Source organism: Trichoderma virens (genome assembly GCF_000170995.1).
Source record: "Trichoderma virens Gv29-8 chromosome Unknown TRIVIscaffold_2, whole genome shotgun sequence".
NCBI classification, from domain to species: Eukaryota; Fungi; Ascomycota; class Sordariomycetes; order Hypocreales; family Hypocreaceae; genus Trichoderma; species Trichoderma virens.
In genome coordinates, this window is record NW_014013747.1 from 766,786 (window position 1) to 785,020 (window position 18,235).

Below are 18,235 nucleotides of genomic sequence, written 5' to 3' on the forward strand. Positions count from 1 at the left end.
GTTGTCCTACGTTTCACCTACAGCACCTGGTGAGCTTTTCTCCTGAAAGCTCCACCCTCAGCCTACATATGCCGATAATACGTTATTATTCAATGTGTGCGAAAGCATATCTGGATCCAAGTCCCATAAAACATGCAGACCTATTTCCCGAACTGCCGGCAATATTAGCAAATCCGTCCCGCCCTGGCCATCTCCAGCTCATCCTGCATACGGCAGCCGGCGCCATCTCGACTCAAAAGCCGCCTTGCGCCACTGCCATCGGGAGATGTGCATTGGACAAGCAAAGCACCAGGTTATTCCGCCCGTGCTCCTCGTCGAGGCCACGATCTCCTTGGAGGAGAGCCACAAATACGAGGCAGCTAGGACAGGATAGGCGGGCGAGATCCTTGTCATCCTAGTTGACGATAGCAGTAAAAGCGGCCGCCTAATGCCGCTGGCTGGTTATTTCTCCGTATAACGGCTCTCGGTATTTGCATATTGAAGCGCACTGGAATAGAGCCATTGGTTTGGTACAAGCATCAACATCTACCCTGCACACCGCTGGTTTGTTCTAGAGCTCTATGCTCGTAACTGAGCTACTAGGTAGTATCGTTCATTTAGAATACGAATATAGCTTCGTATCCAAATCCAGTCTCCTGAGATGGAAGGGTGATGAGCATTGGTGGCGGAAAATAATCAGACTGGAGAGCAGACAGCAATGCCCTTCGCAAATCCTGTTATTTCTCAGCCAATAAACCCAACACCTGCGGTGGCTATTGAAAGTCCCTTAAACCATTGCAGCTTCATCAAATAAACTACAAGATAGTTCTCCTAATTATAATTTTCCCAGCCAAGATAGAGCGCCGAGTGAAGATGTGGACATTATAGGGTAGCACATCAACATGAAGCTCGCAATTTCCGTGAGCTGTTCCAAAATCAGAAAATCACCAATCGTAGATCATTATGTAGGGCTGCATTACTGATCAACTATTCTCTTTATGCATTTCCCAAACACTTGGAGAATTTGTGCTGCTAATCATAGTGATCCGGTACCATATTTGGGTCTTGATATTTGTCTTTGCCTACCTTATAACTTCATAAGTCGAATGACTATATTGGTGGATTTAGAATAATATGGAGATCGTAGCCAACGATTTTATTGCTTTCGTGAAGAAATTATACTTTACTAAATGGCTTTATAAAGGACACTTTCTAATCATTGAGAAAGCTCTACTCAAACTTACCGTGTGCATTCAACGGCTACCAACTTACTACAAAACGACACTGATGCGATCGGCTAGCGCTAGAAAGTCACTCTACGGAAACATATCATCTTTCCTTATATGTCGGAGATCGATTCTGTCATATAATGTTTAGAAATGCAAATACAAAGTGCCGGATAGTCGGATGGAATGCGAGACGAATGCGTGGCTATGAGAGCGAAGCGTGATTGCGGCAATTGCGGCATCGTATTCATACGTGGAAACGCGTTGCTCATCATTTCCAAACAAGGGCACTTTGTTCGAACCGATATTTTTCTTTTCGTATCTCGGTGATATCACGACAATGTCCTGTTGAAAGGGCGGTATGGTAAGTGAGGGAGATGCTTGGGCGTCTCTGCTCTGCCTCCTGAGTCGCAAATTGTATCATTTTACCCATTCATTAAGAATGATGCACAGTAGCTGACTCACGGACAGTCCGTTCTCGCGCCTCGAATAAGTCTTTTTTTTTTTTTTTTATTGTTTGGCAAGTTGGACAAAGATTGGGCTTTGATGTAGGAAGCGTGCTGAGCGTGAGCCAATATAGTGCGGCTGAAGACGACACCTCAGCTATTGGCTGCACCACTACGAGATGAGTGGATGAGGAGCTTTGACGCGCGCTGGGTTGCTCAACGCCGTGATTTCGATGTATGCTGTCGATCGTCGTTGAGATATATCGAATAGCTGGAGAGTATAGTATCACGAAGTGATCCACCTAACGGAGTATATCGCCGCTCGTCGCGGCGCGATAGAGTATTCCTAGCGGTGACGGCTGTAAGCGGATGATATCGTCAGCACCGAGAAAGGCACATTTTTGTACATGGAGTAAAGGGACCATGGTGTAACTCCATGCTTCACAAATTGCTGGTCGAAACGTTTCATTCACACTCGATATGGGGAAGAAGAAGAAGAAGAAACACAAACTGGTGAAGAGTTGAGCTCTGGCAATTTCCTTGCCATTCAAGGTTGAGCATCCCCTGCACCGTCAGCTGCCATGTCCAGGAGCAATCGATCCGTGGGGGATTCTGGCTTCTGCTTCTTCAGCATCCAACCAACAACAGTTGCTCCGGCTTCCAGCTTTAGTCACGCGTCATTTTTTCGAATCCATGAGACGGCCTAGGCCCAAACTCGACCCGAAAGACCGACGGGGATGTGACAAGCACGACCTTGATAGTTCGGACTTGTCTCGCTGGGGCGGGTTCCTCTCGTCCTCAACCAGTGCACGGCTCTAATCATAATCTTTGACTTTGTATTCCGTAATTGACGCATAATAACCATGAAGCTGCAGATACGCAGCGGCATCTCTGTTTCAACATGAGCGGCAAAAGGGTTGTATATTTGCGGCAATTCTGCAATACATGTATCATGTATGCTTCAGGCGGCACGCCTCGGCTACGTGGAGAGGCAACGCCGAAGATGACCTTTATGGAGGAGATTCGGCGAAGTGGGCATCGCTCCATGGTGGAGAAGCTGGGGCTGACACGCGAGATTGCCGGATATATGGGCTGAGGGGCTTTTTGTACTGGACGCGGCCTTGCGGGGGCTCGGGAGAGGAGGTTCGGAGATTCGGATTCGGTGAGAGCAGGACAAGCGGGGAAGCTGTTTCGGAGTACCTGCATGGCAGATGGGACATGGTTGTTGAAGCCACACGATGTGACGTGATTCTTCGCGACGAGCCACAGGGCGTGCTGTTGTTGGTGCCCGCACAAGCGAGTGGGTGTCTTCATCAACATCGATTGGGTTTCTCAAGGACGCCAATGCAGCAATTGGACGTCTGAGAAGGGCTTAGACCTTCTTACTGGATGGTAACAAGTGGCGTCAACGGCACTACGAACAATGGAGCTCCTAAGAGCAATTAAGTTCAGCGGCGGGTGAAGTTTGCCGTGAGAGTGTACGGGAAGAAGGGGAGAAACACTACGCTCATTGAAACTGGTGCAGGGGATCCATGCTGCGCTTACACGGTACAAGGCTATATTGAAAGTGATGTTTTCGATATCCAAGTCAGTCAGATAGCTGTTGATGGGTTACTTCTTGACATCAGATGCAGCGGCAGTTGGAGAGTACACTGAGCTACGAATTGACATGTCTTTTTTAGTTTCGATGCTAATACAGGTAGTCCTTCTTGGCCTCCAAGCTAGAGGAATCTACTGGAATTTCAGACTTGGATGGACCTTGATGGACACTACGATGACGGTGAGTTGAAATGTCTGTTATTACCACTGAGACTCTCTCTTCATGATATGAGAGATATAGCTGTCCTCTTTCGATTCAATGCGGATGTCTCGGAGGCCAAAGCGTCCACCTGTTGGAATACATTTACCTGATTCAGGTATGGAGAAATTATGGCAGGTAGATAAGATGGGTACATGTACGCAAGGTATCTTCTATTAGGTAGGTAGCATACAATCGGACAGCTCATTACTAAGACCTAAACAACTGAGAAGATGCTAGATAGGGAAATATTCTGCTGCCGTTGTTTTACACGATTACATACGTGTACTACACAGGTGGATCTCCACTGACACTTGCCTCTACAGAACAACCATCTCAAATGCGGTCACTAGTCTACTCTCTATGGGTATATGTCTCGAAAACATGCACCTGGCAGTGAAACATTGATTAACTCTAATGAAACCCTGTCTTCAGATCTTGTATGATACACAAGGATGGTAATGTGCTGGTGAGCAGAGGTAGTGGATATGACTGCTGTGGGTCTCATTGGGTAGAAGCTGAACATGTACAAAGTAACTAGTCGCCATTGGGTAGCAAGGCTTCGATGTCAAACCCTTCTAGAAGCAAATTGGTCGTACGATGAATCGATCCCGCGATAGAGTACCCGTTGATATCGGCCCGCCCGTTCCTGCAGGAGATATGGGGAGAGGAAGGGGCATGAGATGAGGCTGGAGATGAGGTACGCCACAGGCGGTTTGCTGGATGACTGATTGATGCGAGGCTATGACAAGTTTGGGGTTTTCGCTTTTGGTATAGTTGATGGTGTGGCCATGTTGGAGATATTCTTGTGCTACAGTTGCGAAGATTGGGGAAGTTGTGTTGCGCTCCCACATGGGGACTCCCTCTCTATGGTATAAGCTGATGAGCATTGTATGGACATACATCATTTTTGTATATACCATATTATTTTATCATATGCCGCAAATCGATTTTTATCAAATCAACCCAACAAGAACCTTTCCCATAGTACTACCTATGTAGACTTGGTCAATATTAGTAGGGTAGGTGCTTCGTCCATAAGGGAGACCAAGGGCAGCACTTCTCCAAAACGTGCAGGATACGTTTCTTTTTTTCTTTCTTTTTTTTTTTTTTTGCTTGAAATCGAATCACAATTCAGTAAATGTAAGCAGTAGTATGATATCGCTATATCCACAGCTATTTGCACGCATCTCTGGAGGAGTTATTCATCTCATGATAGAAACAGGCCTTTCACGCTGTCAGTTGTCGATACATATTTGGAGGCCCCAAAGCTCCGAGTCTTCAGCGGGGTTAAAAGCGGGACACGACCGCTGTGGGGGAATTCACCAATACAGTAAGGACATGCACCTCTTCCACTCCCATGTATAGCCTGATGTGTCCAAACTCGCCTCTACACCCCTCACCGTGAGATGAGCAAAACAGCAGCAAAAAGGGTTGTCTCAAAGGCGGGGGAAAAAGAGGAGGTCGAGCCAATTGGTCTTCACTCTGGCATATTAAAGGAACATTTCGATGCACAGAGTGACCAAATGGTTGGTGCGGCTCGAGGGCTGGGCGGCTGCTGATTGGCTGGCAGGGGCTCTCCGGCTTAACTTTTAGGCTCCGTGCATGTAAGTTGAATGTTAGTCGAAGCTTCGAATGCATGTAACCTCCTAGGACAGTAAGACCTAATGGACTGCTACTGTAAGGTGTTGATGCTGCTCGGTGGTATCGAGGCTGGGAACTAGCAAAGATGAAATTGCCTCATGGAAACACACACGGCGGCATCAGCCTCACAGAGGCAGGACGTGCATTAGCAGAGTGGCATTGCGTGAAAACAGCCTTGACGACATGAACTACTTGCTACCGTGCAGCAGCATGCAGTGCATCCAACACTGTAGCAGTGGTGCATAGCGTTTTGGAGTGCATGCATAAACGACGAGATAGTTTGTAAACTACATGCAGACATACCTAGTACTGCTACGGAGTAATCTCTCTGTATACACGTACATACATGGATGTTGCAAACAGCCAGTCTTACATGCCTCGAAGCTGTAGACTACTTACACGCAATACGTGCCAACACACACACACACATCAACACAACATTGCCAGAAATAGAATCCCTTCCCACCAAACTACACCTATTCAAGTACTAAAGCAAAAAAATCAGTATCCGGCAAAATGATCAGCAACTCTTCAAGGTTCTCTCCCCTTGTTCTCCTTTCCCCCGCTCCCAGCGCTAAGCACATAACTTGCCTCCCCCACATCTCCAACATGACCCCGAATCCCGAGATATGTACGCTCGCGATGCCATCAAATTACGTCTTCGGCTAGATTAACTGGAACCCGTTAATCCTTTTACTCCCCACCCTCCTCCCCCCTCTGGCCCAGGATTTGGAGAGACGCCTCCCAGACGGATCAAATGGGCCAGTCGCGGCCGTCGGTGGGATGCCGAGCCTGCAGCGAGCCGGGGAAGGCCGTTTGGCACCAAAAGTGACGACTGTGGATGAGCAGGTGAGGAGTAAAGAGGCCTGAGCACAGAGAGGGACAATTACGTACCGGGACGGAGTAGATGAGGGGCTTTTTTGGTCTTTTTTTTTTTTTTTTCTCTCTATCTATTTCGTATGTGTCATTTGTATTGTCCTGGTTGAGACAGAGGGGGTGTCGAGGAGGTGATTTTGGGGCGTTTTCTCGGAGCATAAATATCGGTGCTGCTACTCTGCTCTACCACTCCGAACTATCAACCTCATTCTCCCGACAACCCTGCAGCAACCTCCAAGCCTCATTCAGCCCAAAGAGTCGACAGCATCAGCCCATCGCTCTCCACCCTTGTACGCCTCCCCCCCCGGCATCTACTTGTTGTGTCCCTCCGACGCCCGGGCTCCCAACTAACCACACCCAAACAAACAGATTCCTCTACATATATAAGCTCTCTCGCCCCGATCGATCGAGAAAGCCTTGTAGATCCAAATCACACCACTCCCATCTTCCTTTCTTCTTCTTCAAGAAACTTCCAAAAAATCAGCCAAAATGGTATCTTTCCGCCCCCTGTCCCGTTCTGTCTCTCTCGCTTCGCGAGCCACCCTCGTCTCTTCAACACCTTCTATTGCTTCCCGTCAATTCTCCTCGCGCGCAGCTGGCCTCGCCACCTCCAAGCTGGGCTCCTTCACCAAGCCACGCCTCATGCCATCATCAATCCGCACGCTGACAACCGCCCGCGAAAAGGTCAAAGTTCTCCTCGTTCTCTACGACGGTGGCAAGCACGCCCAGGAAGTGAGTCTCGTCCCTTTCCCCCGTCTCCAAGCTCTATTCTACTTGCCATTGGCCATATTGGCTGTGGCATTCTTTGTCTCTGGTTGAGCTTCTCGTCCATGTTGAGTTTCGGACCATATTTGTGGGGGCCGCATAGTCTCGATCCAAACCACAAAAGATGGGGCCGTTTCGCGCCGGTTCTCAGACCCAAACTCCGCTCATCTGAGTGCGGGAATGCGGGGAGGCCGGCTGGTGGCTGCCGAAACCTCACATGATGCGGGGAGCTCTCCAAAGACTTACAGAAGTAGTAATAGTGTATGCCATCAGTTATCTACTGGTATACAAGCATACGACTTATACGGAGTATCATCTGCTAACACACAAATCTCCACAGGTCCCTGCCCTTCTCGGAACGACTGAGAACGAGCTCGGCATCCGCAAGTGGCTCGAGGACCAGGGCCACACTCTGGTCACCACCTCTGACAAGGAGGGCCCCAACTCCAAGTTCGACCAGGAGCTAGTCGACGCCGAAGTCATCATCACCACCCCGTATGTTTTGAGCCCTTTTTTTCGCCATAATCCAGTGATCCCCAGTCTAATAGTGATGCTCGAATAGCTTCCACCCCGGTTACCTGACCGCTGAGCGTCTGGCCAAGGCCAAGAACCTGAAGATTGCCATCACCGCTGGTATCGGCTCTGACCACGTCGACCTCGTCGCCGCCAACAAGACCAATGGCGGTATCACCGTTGCCGAAGTCACCGGCTCCAACGTCGTCTCCGTCGCTGAGCACGTCGTCATGACCATCCTGGTTCTGCTCCGCAACTTCGTGCCCGCCCACGAGCAGGTTGCCAGCGGCAAGTGGGACGTCGCCGCCGTCGCCAAGCAGGAGTACGACCTCGAGGGCAAGGTTGTCGGAACCGTCGCCGTCGGCCGCATTGGTGAGCGTGTCCTGCGCCGCCTCAAGCCCTTCGGCTGCAAGGAGCTGCTGTACTTCGACTACCAGGGTCTGTCCCCCGAGGTCGAGGCCGAGATTGGCTGCCGCCGTGTCGACACCCTCGAGGAGATGCTTGCCCAGTGTGACGTTGTCACCATCAACTGCCCTCTGCACGAGAAGACCCAGGGCCTGTTCAACAAGGAGCTCATCAGCAAGATGAAGAAGGGCTCATACCTCGTCAACACCGCCCGTGGCGCCATCGTCGTCAAGGAGGACGTCGCCGAGGCTCTCCGCACCGGCCACCTCGCCGGCTACGGTGGTGATGTCTGGTTCCCCCAGCCCGCCCCTGGCGACCACCCTCTCCGCACTGCCGTCAACCCCTTCGGTTTCGGTAACGCCATGACCCCCCACATGTCCGGAACCTCCCTGGATGCCCAGAAGCGCTACGCCGACGGCACCAAGGCTATCCTGGAGAGCTACCTGACCGGCAAGCACGACTACCGCCCTCAAGATCTGATCGTCTACGGTGGTGACTGGGCTACCAAGTCTTACGGCCAGCGTGAGAAGATCAACACTGTCAAGCAGTAGATGGTGGAAGAAAGAAGGAGACGAGGAGGTATTGCCTGGCCTTGAAAGGGGGGAACAAGAAAAACCCACCCACAGAACAAACAAAGTGAAACTTAACAAAATCGGCTCATGTATATGATAACGCTGAAACAACAACACGTATACCTCTTGCATATCTAGCTATTAGTGCCAGCAACAATACTATATCTTTTTTTATTTTTTTCAACTAGATGACCTTCCTTCACTGTGACTTGTAAAGCTTCTTCCTCGATCGCTACCTTACTCTTGCATCCGTACAAAATGGGTGTAAGAGGACCTCATCGACAGGCAGAAAACAAATACGACACATCATGGAAAAATTAATAAAGCCTTTATTCATTATGTGTGTTTATAAATAAATGCGTTTGCCTCTTTCACCATGCGTTACTCATTCCAGTCTTCACATCCGTTAGCAATCATGCCCTCCCAATGCCAGCCGTCATGTCTAAGTAACCCTTTTGAAACTACCCTAGCTAAATCGAACAATATTCATTATCGAACCAGCAAATTCAAACAAGGCATTAATAAGTATAGTAGTATTCTGAAGAAAAACCTCACGGGAATTTACCCGATATGAGAAACGAAAAAGAAGATGAAGAAAGATGCATATATCTTTCATCGTCTCCAGAACTGCCACCACGGCTTCTCTCCGTCGCCGACGTCGCCGCTTCTCCGCGTTGTAGACCTATCTCTCCCCCTGATCCGCCAAAAGTACACGGGTATACCGGCCGCGACGAATGCTACGACAATCATTGTCTGCAGGGGCTGCGCAAAGACGGCCCTGCTGAGCAAGAATAGACTCACGCAGCAAAAGATGATGGGGGTGGAGATCCACGTCTTGTAAGGGCGCTCCAGGTGTGGCTCCTTGACGCGCAGTACAATGAGGCCTAGAACAGTGACAAAGTAGAACGTGTAGCCCGCAACACCGTAAAAGGTGACCAGCGTGCTAAACTCGCCGACGAGGCAGTATCCCGACGTGAGCACGGCGTTGAGTAGCAGGGCATAAATGGGAGTAAAGAACAGGCCGGCATCTTCATCGCCAAAGCAGCTGCGGAACTTCTTGGAGACCCAGCTGCGGGAGCGCTGCGTCGATAGGCCGTGGTCGTTGTCGTTGCTGCCGACACCCAGCCGGCCGAAGATGTCAGGGATGTAGCCCTCCTTGCCGGCGACGTAGATGAGGCGGCTAGCTGTAAAGGTAGATGAGTTGAGAGCGCCGAAGCAGCTCGCGCTGACGATGAGCGCAAAGATGAGCGCGCCAATCGGTCCAAAGACTTTGGATCCAAACATGACGGCAACGGTGTTGGAGGCGTTGATGGAGGCCAGGGGGAGGACGAGGAAGTAGGACACGTTAGCAAGGACGTAGGAGACGATGACTAGCGGCATGGCTGTGTGAATGACGCGGGGAAGATCTCTGCTAGGATTGCGAAACTCGCCCACGACGTAATTTGTCTGCATTGAAGCGCATGTTAGCTGACAGCTCCTTCGTCGTTCACGTATATATACTTTGGCAACTCACATTGTCCCAGCCATCGTAGGCCCATAGTCCGGCATACAACGCAATCGCCCAGTTTGACGGATCTGAAGACGTGCCCGTGAACCAGTCGTGCGATTTCCACTCGCTGCTTGCCTGTCCCTTAAACGAGAGGCCTGTGGCGGCCACCACGATGCCCACCACGGTAACCCCCAACAGTGCCACAAACTTGAGGAACATGAGAAAATCATTGACTCGTGTGCCGACCCTTGTAGAGACGCAGTTGAGAAACGTCACCGCGAAGATGCCCACCAGCGCAACGGCCTTGGTGACCCAGGGGTTGATCGTCTCCGCTTCAGCGCCGATGATGGCCCGCACGAAATACTCGCCCATGATGATGGCGATGATGGCGGCGCTCCCGGGCTTCAGCACCAGGAGGGCCACCCACGAGAAGAGGAAGCCAGCCAGCTCGCTGAAAGTCTTGGCCAGATAAACCTGGGAGCCACCGTTGAGAGGGATTGCGCCGCCAAGCTCGGCGTATGAGGCACCACCTGTCCATGCGAGAATACCGGCCACCACCCAGACGATAAGGGCCGCGCCAGGGGATCCGAGCCTCGCGCTCACCTGGCTGGGCGAGGAGAAGATTCCGGATCCGATAATCAGCCCAATAATCAGCGATAGCCCGTTCAGGTACGTCAGCGTCTTGAGCTTCTCCAGCGACCCTCCCCCCAGGCCCCCATTCGGCCGCCCTGCTGAAGTCGGCGCGCCAATGGGTGCGTATCCGCCAGCGCCGGCCGTCGAGCTCAGCGGAAACAGATTGCCCGCAAAGTCGAACGCCGATGACACCGAATATGAGCGGCCAAGTCTACCCCTCACCGCCGGGTTGCCGTCGTCCAAGGGATCCTCCTCCTCCACCATGGACAGCCTCCGCGACGACGAGATGCTCGGACGCGACGAAACCTCGGAAGCGGCGCCATCGTAGGCAACGCTAGAACTGGCCAGCGACGCGAGCTCCAGCGAGTCTCGCGATTGCGACTGCAGGGGCATGGCTGCCGTGTGTTTGTCCCGTGCCCTTTGTCCTTTCGTTTTCTTTCTTACTCCTCCTCGATTACCACACTGATCGTCAAGTGTTTCAAGTTTTACGTTTCGACCGGCGAATTTAGTAGAGATGTCCCATATCGCCAAAGGCTGGCCAACTCAGTCGCGGGGCACGAGGAACGTCGCCGTATTCCGTGGCAAAGAGTCGCAGATCTCGACAGCGATGGACGAAAAGGAATGCGCTGTCTCGTAACAAACCGCCTCGGTATCAAAAAAGGACGGACGGACGCAGAAATCGTAGTCTTCGTAACGACGTCTCGGAAATAAAAACGAACGAAGAAAGAAGAACAAAGAATGAATGCTGGATTTTTTCCCCCTGAATATAAAAATTATATATAAAAGAAAAGAGTCGGTGGACCAAAGGGAACCTTTAATGAACGGTTCAATGTGAAGCACACACGAGCCCGCTGTTCCCCTCGTATGTACTAGTGAGAGATGTAGCAATTGGGCCCCCTGTTCGCCCGCTCTAATTGGCTTTTTCGGGCGGGCTCTCAATGCTTAAACCTGCTAGCGCCGTATTGTCGGCCTTTCTCCTTGCTGACTAAGGCGACGATTTGGCTCTGCAATCGATCTGCGATTCTGCATTCTCACCTCGTCCTCGTTATTGTCGTTATTGTCGTTTTCGTCGCTTTTATGCGCTGCAACATCATCGTCGCATAAGAGGTCCCTCCACCGCGCCTCTTTTGCTGCTACCTGACGACTAGCAATGGGTTCCGACGATTACAAGGCTATTGGCGGCGGCGCCCTTAAGCTGAAAGGCGCAAAGGTCAGCAAGAAGAAGAAGAAGGCAGCCAAGTCAGACCTGGAAAAGAATCTCTCGACCGGAGACGATGCCGCACTCGCCAAAAAGGACGACGACGACGACACGTCCAAACGCAGCCGCGATAAGAAAAAGAGCCCCGTAGACGATCATCACAGCAACGAAGATGGCGAGGACAAGGAAGAGGATGAACCAGTGGTACTGAAGACGGAGTCGGAGCGACGGCACGAAGAAGCTAGGAAGAAGAGGGTATGCTTAACTCCCATCTCGTTTTGATCTTGAACCGCAAAGACGAACAGTACATCTGACATTTGGCATAGCTTCTCCAGATTGCGCAATCATCTGGATCAAGACCCGAGCTGTTAAAGACACACAAAGAGCGCGTTGAGGAGCTGAATACGTATTTGTCCAGGCTGAGCGAGCATCATGATATGCCCAAGATCGGACCGGGCTAAGAGGCAATGATGCACCAGCATTGGGCCCATGGGAAAGGGTATTTGCATGGAATGGAGTTTCGGCGTTTTCTGTTCCTGGATGTTGAAATTACTGGATTATTATATACCCATGAAAACCTATCAAAGGAAATACGAGTACCAATTTCACAACAACGATTGGTTAGAAAATTGAAAAACCGTCAACATCACAAATCCAAAGATAACGGCACCCATATGTTGCGCCTAAATGTGTGGCTGCTCCGTTTGCATGTGTGCTTGCTTTACTATATGCTGAAAATACATCGTGTCCCCTTTTTATGCCATATGTGCCAAATGATTATGCCAGAGGCTTTCCCGCGTAGGGCCCCGTCCCAGTCTAAGTCCAATTTTGCTGCCAAAAAAGATCAAAAAATGCAGTTACCCAATCTATGCATCCGCCGAGTTGTTGTATTAAGAAAAGAGTGGTAAGGAAGTGGCCGTGAATTGTCGAGAATAAAAATGAATGAAACGCCGTCGCCAATTCCTCTAGCATCGATACGCTTATGCTTATGCTTATGCAATTTGAAAAGAGAGTGAAAATATTGGGAAAAAGGAGGGAAGGACACAGTCGTGTCTAGTTTATACCATCAGAACAGCCCCGACCAAGAGACCGATGGCAGCTGGCAGCATCACCTCGCCGCGAGGCAGGGAGGCAGCGTTCTGAAGGTCAGGGCTCTTGGATCCCTCAGCCTGGTCGGTAGGGACAACGGCAACCCATGAGGTGGAAGTGAGAGTGGTGGTGCCGCCATTGGGAAGAGTCCTGGTGAAAGTGTGGAGAACGGGAGCAGACGTCGTCTTGGAGCCTGAAGTAATGGTTGTTTCTGGAGCCTGGCTAGATGTACTGGTGGTTGATGTTATGGTATTATCTGCTCAAAATAAGTTAGTTACTGTTGACACGGTTATCGCAAACCACCAAAAGGTGGAAGAAGAAAATGACATTTCCATCCAGCAAATCATGAAGCACTCGCAATCAAGCAATCACAACACTTCTCCATTTACATCCAGCAAACGGTCCAAGCATCAACACCAGAGCTGGAATGTCTGTCTCGACAATGTCAAATGACAGCGCGAAAATCTGACATACCAGTAGTGGTCTCTGTCGCCGTTGTTGATTCCGGTGGTGAAGTTGAGGGAGGGAGGGAAGAGGTAGAAGAGGTAGGGGGGGAAGTAGTAGAAGCAGTTACAGACTCATCGGTAAACGATGAAACGATGCCTGATGACGACCTACCAGAAGAGGTGGTGGACGTTGGAGGAGCGGTCGTAGGAGAGGACTCAGAGGAGGAAGCAGCCGTAGTGGTTTCTTCTGTCTTTGTAGTGGACGTACCAGTAGTAGCAGTGGACTCAGGAGCAGAGGTGGTCGTGCTTGGGGGCTCGGTTGAGCTTGGGGTAGTGGAGGGCGCCGAGGTAGAGCTCTGTTCCGAAGTGGTGGTTTGCCCTGCGGTGGTGGAAGCAGGAGCAGAGGTCGAAGATGTTGAGTCCGTGGTTGAGGACTCAGAAGTGCTGCTGGAGGACTCGCCTGTTGATCCACAAGTTAGTCGTCATCATGACAAGGTTTCCAACATCGAGGTACAACTTACTTGATGAGGTAGATTCAGTTGAAGTTTGTTCAGTACTGGAGGGCGTGGATGTGGTTGATTGCTCCGGTGTAGTTGAGGTACTCGGGAGCGAGGATGTAGATGAAGAGGGCGGAGGGGTTGTGGATGATCCGGGAAGAGTGGTGTTGTTGTTGCCCGGGGTATCATCTTGCCTCTTGGCGATCTGGACAATAGCCGAAGCCACAGAAGGATCATTCTCATGGATAGCATCAATGGCCTCACGGTCCGAGGGGAAGACTCCATGCTGGTATCTCTCGGGGAGATAGGCATGCAGCAGTCGGTGAAGCAGATCAGGAGATGCCTTCTGAAGGGCCTCAACCAACTCCCCGTTGGAGCCATGAGCCTTGGCCACAGCCATCTTGGAGTTGTGGCAGTTGATGACGCCCGGTCGAGCAGTGACGACGCCCAAGCCGAGGACGAAGCCCACTGCGATGATGAGCAGTGCCCGCCTAAAGTAAATCATCTTGGTCCTGGGTTGGGTCTGCTGCGTTAGATGTCGATGTCCGGTCTGCTTCTCTCCTTGGGTGCTCCTCAGAAGTCCAGCCTCTAGGTGGCCATCACGGTCGTTGTAAGCCGCGGGAGCCATGACAGCGGATAATATACTGTCAAGAGTTGAACGAATGGGGCAGTTGAGTATGCGAGTCCCGTGTTGCTGCAGGCAGGGTAGGGGGTGTCTTGAAGTTTACGAGACTGGACGAATCCGAGACGCACGCCACCACCGGCAGGCCAAGCGGAGAGGTTTTTGGGTTTTTGGGTTCAACCAGGCCGGACCCGAAAGGTCTAGCAAGAGGGTTTCGAGTGAGGGCGGGTCCGGTTTTCTCCTCTGGAGATTTACGCTCGTCTGGAGATGTCCTCTTGGGGCAAAGTCTGGGGCAGATGGCTGCAGGTCGGTCTCCGTCTTGCCCAGTCAGGTCGAGGTGCTGATAGGCTTTTTGCCTCTGGCCAACGAAGATGCCAACTGTTCGAGTATGTGTAGTGTATATATGCAGGTGGATGAGGAGAAGGCAAAGTGTGGTGGAAAGAGAGGCTCTGGTTCCTCGACAATGGAAAAGTATAAGTTTTGGGGGCTGGGGGAGAGTCCGTGGGCTTGCATAAAGCGCTCCGCCAGCTTGTGAAAGATAAGAGTCGATAGCAAGCATCAGTGAATCGATCCCAACCCAATGCTAATCCGAATCCGCATCTGCCTGCCTGTGCGACCTGACCTTGGCACTGGTGAACAGCCTCGCGCTTGTGCTGTACTGCCCAGTACGAGTATTGCTATCACAGGTCCCCGTTTCTGTTGCTATCCATGGATACGAGGTGGTGGCCCAGGCTTTTCGGCCCAGCCCACTCTGCTTCAGCTGCCATGGCATGGCATGGCAAACACGGCAGGGCAGCAATGACAGCTCACAGCAACAAGGACATGGGCGATAGCTTATCCATGCGTCATTATTAGCGGACATCAGACGCTTGCGCAGGCTGGAGGTTGGGATGGCGGGACTTGAAGCACGGGCTGAGGGCCAATATTTCCAGACACAAGCCATTCGCTGTTTCTGACTGGCCGGCGGCGTTGCGAGAGAGCTCTAGCGGCCACTAGGCCCGCTGCAGGGGGGGGAAGCTATCGCTGAAATCCATGACGAGTTTCAGTTGTGCAGAGCCGCTGCCGGTTTGACAGACTCGCGGCTCTCAATATTTTTTTTTTTAGCGCCAGAGGGAGCTTACTGGTGCAGTACTATGTACAAGGCACATTTGTACCAGGCATGCATCGTCTACTATGTAGGTACTTAGTATGACTCGACACCAAGCAAGGGCGGAGAGAAAATGGAAACCTCAAGAGAAGAGGAAACAAGACAAGGACGAATTCAATCCGATTTATTGGCCCAGAGCCTCCATTCCAGCGACACACAGGCGTTACGCCACGTCACGCACTTGTGCCTGTTTTTAGCTGGAAGCGTTGCCATTAGACTTTCTGTATTGTTTCGCCCCATGAGCCGCGACTTCAGCACCAGGTACAAAGGATTACAGGGAGAGACTCGGCGATAGTAGAGGAGCAGGCAGTGAGAAAAGGATCAGATCTAAATGATTACGCTGGCATAGCTGAGTCCCTCCTGATCACTCACGATCAGACACACATGCTACTGGATTTGAGGCTTCACTCCGGAGCGGCCTCACGATTTCGCACTCTGCCCAGCTGAGGCGAAGCCGTGAGTGAATGAATGGGTTTCCATGTATTCTCGCAAGCTGCTCCGTACTGCCAAGTAGCTATACCTGGTATTAATCCACTTGCCGGCATGAAGAATCGCCACCCTGCTACCAGCATCATCGACTGCGACTGAATGCAGCACAAATACACTACAGTACTTGTCGTGGTTCGTTGTAAGGACCAAGAAGAATACCTAGTAGTTGCTGCCGCCTGATCAACCACTCCGGAGAAAGCAACCATTCTTGCGCTCCGTCGGCTGGATGCTCTGATTTTAGCCCCATCACCCATCGCCATGGCATTCCCGTGCCCGGCTCTTGGTGTCGTATCCCTATTTAGCAGCGAGTGTTTGCGGAGTCCCTACTCCCTACTCCCCGGTTGTACGAGAGCCTGCATTTACGAAGTGCCATCGCCATCTCCTTATGATCATCGATGGTCATATATCACCCGTCTTGGCCCATGCCCGAACGACAAAAGGGCTGCGTAAACCATGATGGCATGGCGATGGCCTGGCGATGGCCTCTTTTCACAGTCTCTCCGCCGTGCACAATCCCTCCTTTGCCCGTAACCGTGCCAATAACGTGCTCCCGCTCACTTGTACAAGTATTCATTTGTATCATGGCAGGAAGCGTGGCGTGATCTCCCATCTCCACAGCCCGTCTCCTAGCCCTCGCTGCCGGCATTCCCGCTGCTTGCTGCTTACCCATCCTTTCTTCCGCTTCATAGACAGGGCCCGTCGTGATCGTGAAAATCGGGGCGGTGTAACCCCTTTGTGGGCGCCTTCAAGACACCGGAACGCCGCCCGCAGCATCCCGTAATCATGACAGCGACCGAGTTCGAATGTGAGCATGTCTTGCGAATGCCCCCCGGATACGCTCTTTTGCTCTCGTTATTCTCCGCGGGATCGCCCCGAAGCGGTATCACAAGGAAACCACACTAGCTGTGCTGCTAACAGCAGCGACTCCGTAACCGCACTCCATCACTGACATCACCGCCGGCGACACTGGCTCAGCCCATTTCTCGCGGCTCGTATTCGAATCGAAAAATGGGCGGACGGGAGAATTGGAGACCGAGCGACTTGGCCGACGCCGACTGGACCATGGACCATGCGGAAGAGGACCAGACTACCGCTCTCTGGCCAATGTGCAAAGGCCAGCAAACTTTGGACTTCAGCCAAGGCTTATTTAGGCCCTGGGATCAACGTTTAGATTGGCGAGTCCGCGCCTTTGGGTGCCCTCAGCCTCATGGGGAATTTTCGACGTAAGCAAGGGTATCCACGCTTCTGGAAACGCCTCGGAGGCCACGGCGCGCAATCCAGCGGATGGCCAAAGACGAAGGAAATTTGAGAGAAGGAGGGGAAGGGAAGGGGGGCAATTGCTTCGATGACTGGCTTCGTGTGAGCGGCATTGTTTTTATATCGATTTGCTTCGTTGGAGCCTTTAACCTTCTGGGCCACATCTGAGGCTTGTGCATGGTATCGACTGATCTTCCATCGAGAATTCCATCTTCGGATGCCGGCTGCAACCCTGCAAACTATGTTCGTGAGATTCATCTCCATAGTCTCAACTTTGTTTGTCTGGTGCACCAGATTCTCAGATTCTCATGATCCTGCGGCCGTCAAATGGCTCCACTCGAGCTGAATACATTTAGCCCACCAAACCGTTTGCCAGCTCAAGCATGGCATTTCCCTCAGCAGCAATTGGCTGTGTGCATCCTGGTTTCAACCTTGGAGCTATGCATGGCATCTGTAGCTTCAGATCCTTCCAGCCTTGTGAGGTGTCATCCTTTGTGCCGTGGCCTTTGGAGGCTCCAATTGGTGTTACAAGAGTATCGAGGCTGCAAGCTTTGCCTCTACTCTGCTCTTTTTGCCCATTTTGGGAATGTTTGGACAAAGTGATAAGTCACTAACTTGAGGGTGGCTGCAACTAGTTGTGGTCGACTCAGTTTGCTGAAACAATTAGCAGAGGAGAAACGGCGTCTAGCTGCGTGAATGGCCACATGAGGTTTCAGTCGCCAAGACACGTGAAGTTGACGGCTGCAATGCTAAAACGCACAGGCACAGGCACAGGCACTTAATTATATTAAATGCCGCTGAAGATGTCGGCATGCTCTGCCAATAAAACGGCCAATAGCCCGTCACATTCTTGGCCAAGTATAGTACGGAGTACCTCTTCAGCATATTTAAAGAGCTGATACATGCAAGTACCATGCACGTATGGTTTGCAGGGCGGTGACTTTGGCTAGCATCAGGACTTCACGTGATAATGCCAGCAAATGGACCAACTATCTATTCGCATCGTCGCAGCAAAACCTTGAGTCAGGTACACGTAGCTTTCATGTGAAAGTCCGACACGATACCACGTAATCTCGTCTATTTTTTAATTCCAGTTTTCCCAATGTGAAGACTCCTTTGCCTGCTGAAGCCGCCCGAGCAGCAG

General features: G+C 51.4%; 4 protein-coding genes across 4 annotated transcripts; 2 read left to right on the plus strand and 2 right to left on the minus strand.

Annotated features, from left to right (window-relative positions):
* Positions 1-6,611: 6,611 nt before the first annotated feature.
* TRIVIDRAFT_176477 (uncharacterized protein) lies at positions 6,612-8,305 on the plus strand (the record flags this gene model as incomplete). Its single annotated transcript, XM_014104884.1, has 3 exons — positions 6,612-6,701; positions 7,075-7,229; positions 7,297-8,305. 3 exons carry the CDS (start codon positions 6,612-6,614, stop codon positions 8,201-8,203), a joined length of 1,152 nt encoding a protein of 383 aa, XP_013960359.1.
* A 531-nt stretch (positions 8,306-8,836) lies between these two features.
* On the minus strand, positions 8,837-10,739 carry TRIVIDRAFT_63477 (uncharacterized protein; the record flags this gene model as incomplete). The annotated part of the gene is made up of 2 exons (XM_014104885.1): positions 8,837-9,670; positions 9,738-10,739. 2 exons carry the CDS (start codon positions 10,737-10,739, stop codon positions 8,837-8,839), a joined length of 1,836 nt encoding a protein of 611 aa, XP_013960360.1.
* Positions 10,740-11,496: 757 nt separating this feature from the next.
* On the plus strand, positions 11,497-12,192 carry TRIVIDRAFT_86207 (uncharacterized protein; the record flags this gene model as incomplete). Its single annotated transcript, XM_014104886.1, has 2 exons — positions 11,497-11,799; positions 11,871-12,192. The coding sequence occupies 2 exons, from the start codon at positions 11,497-11,499 to the stop codon at positions 12,003-12,005; spliced, it is 438 nt and encodes a 145-aa protein (XP_013960361.1).
* A 31-nt stretch (positions 12,193-12,223) lies between these two features.
* On the minus strand, positions 12,224-14,326 carry TRIVIDRAFT_185573 (uncharacterized protein; the record flags this gene model as incomplete). The annotated part of the gene is made up of 3 exons (XM_014104887.1): positions 12,224-12,889; positions 13,348-13,539; positions 13,601-14,326. 3 exons carry the CDS (start codon positions 14,079-14,081, stop codon positions 12,603-12,605), a joined length of 960 nt encoding a protein of 319 aa, XP_013960362.1.
* Positions 14,327-18,235: the final 3,909 nt, after the last annotated feature.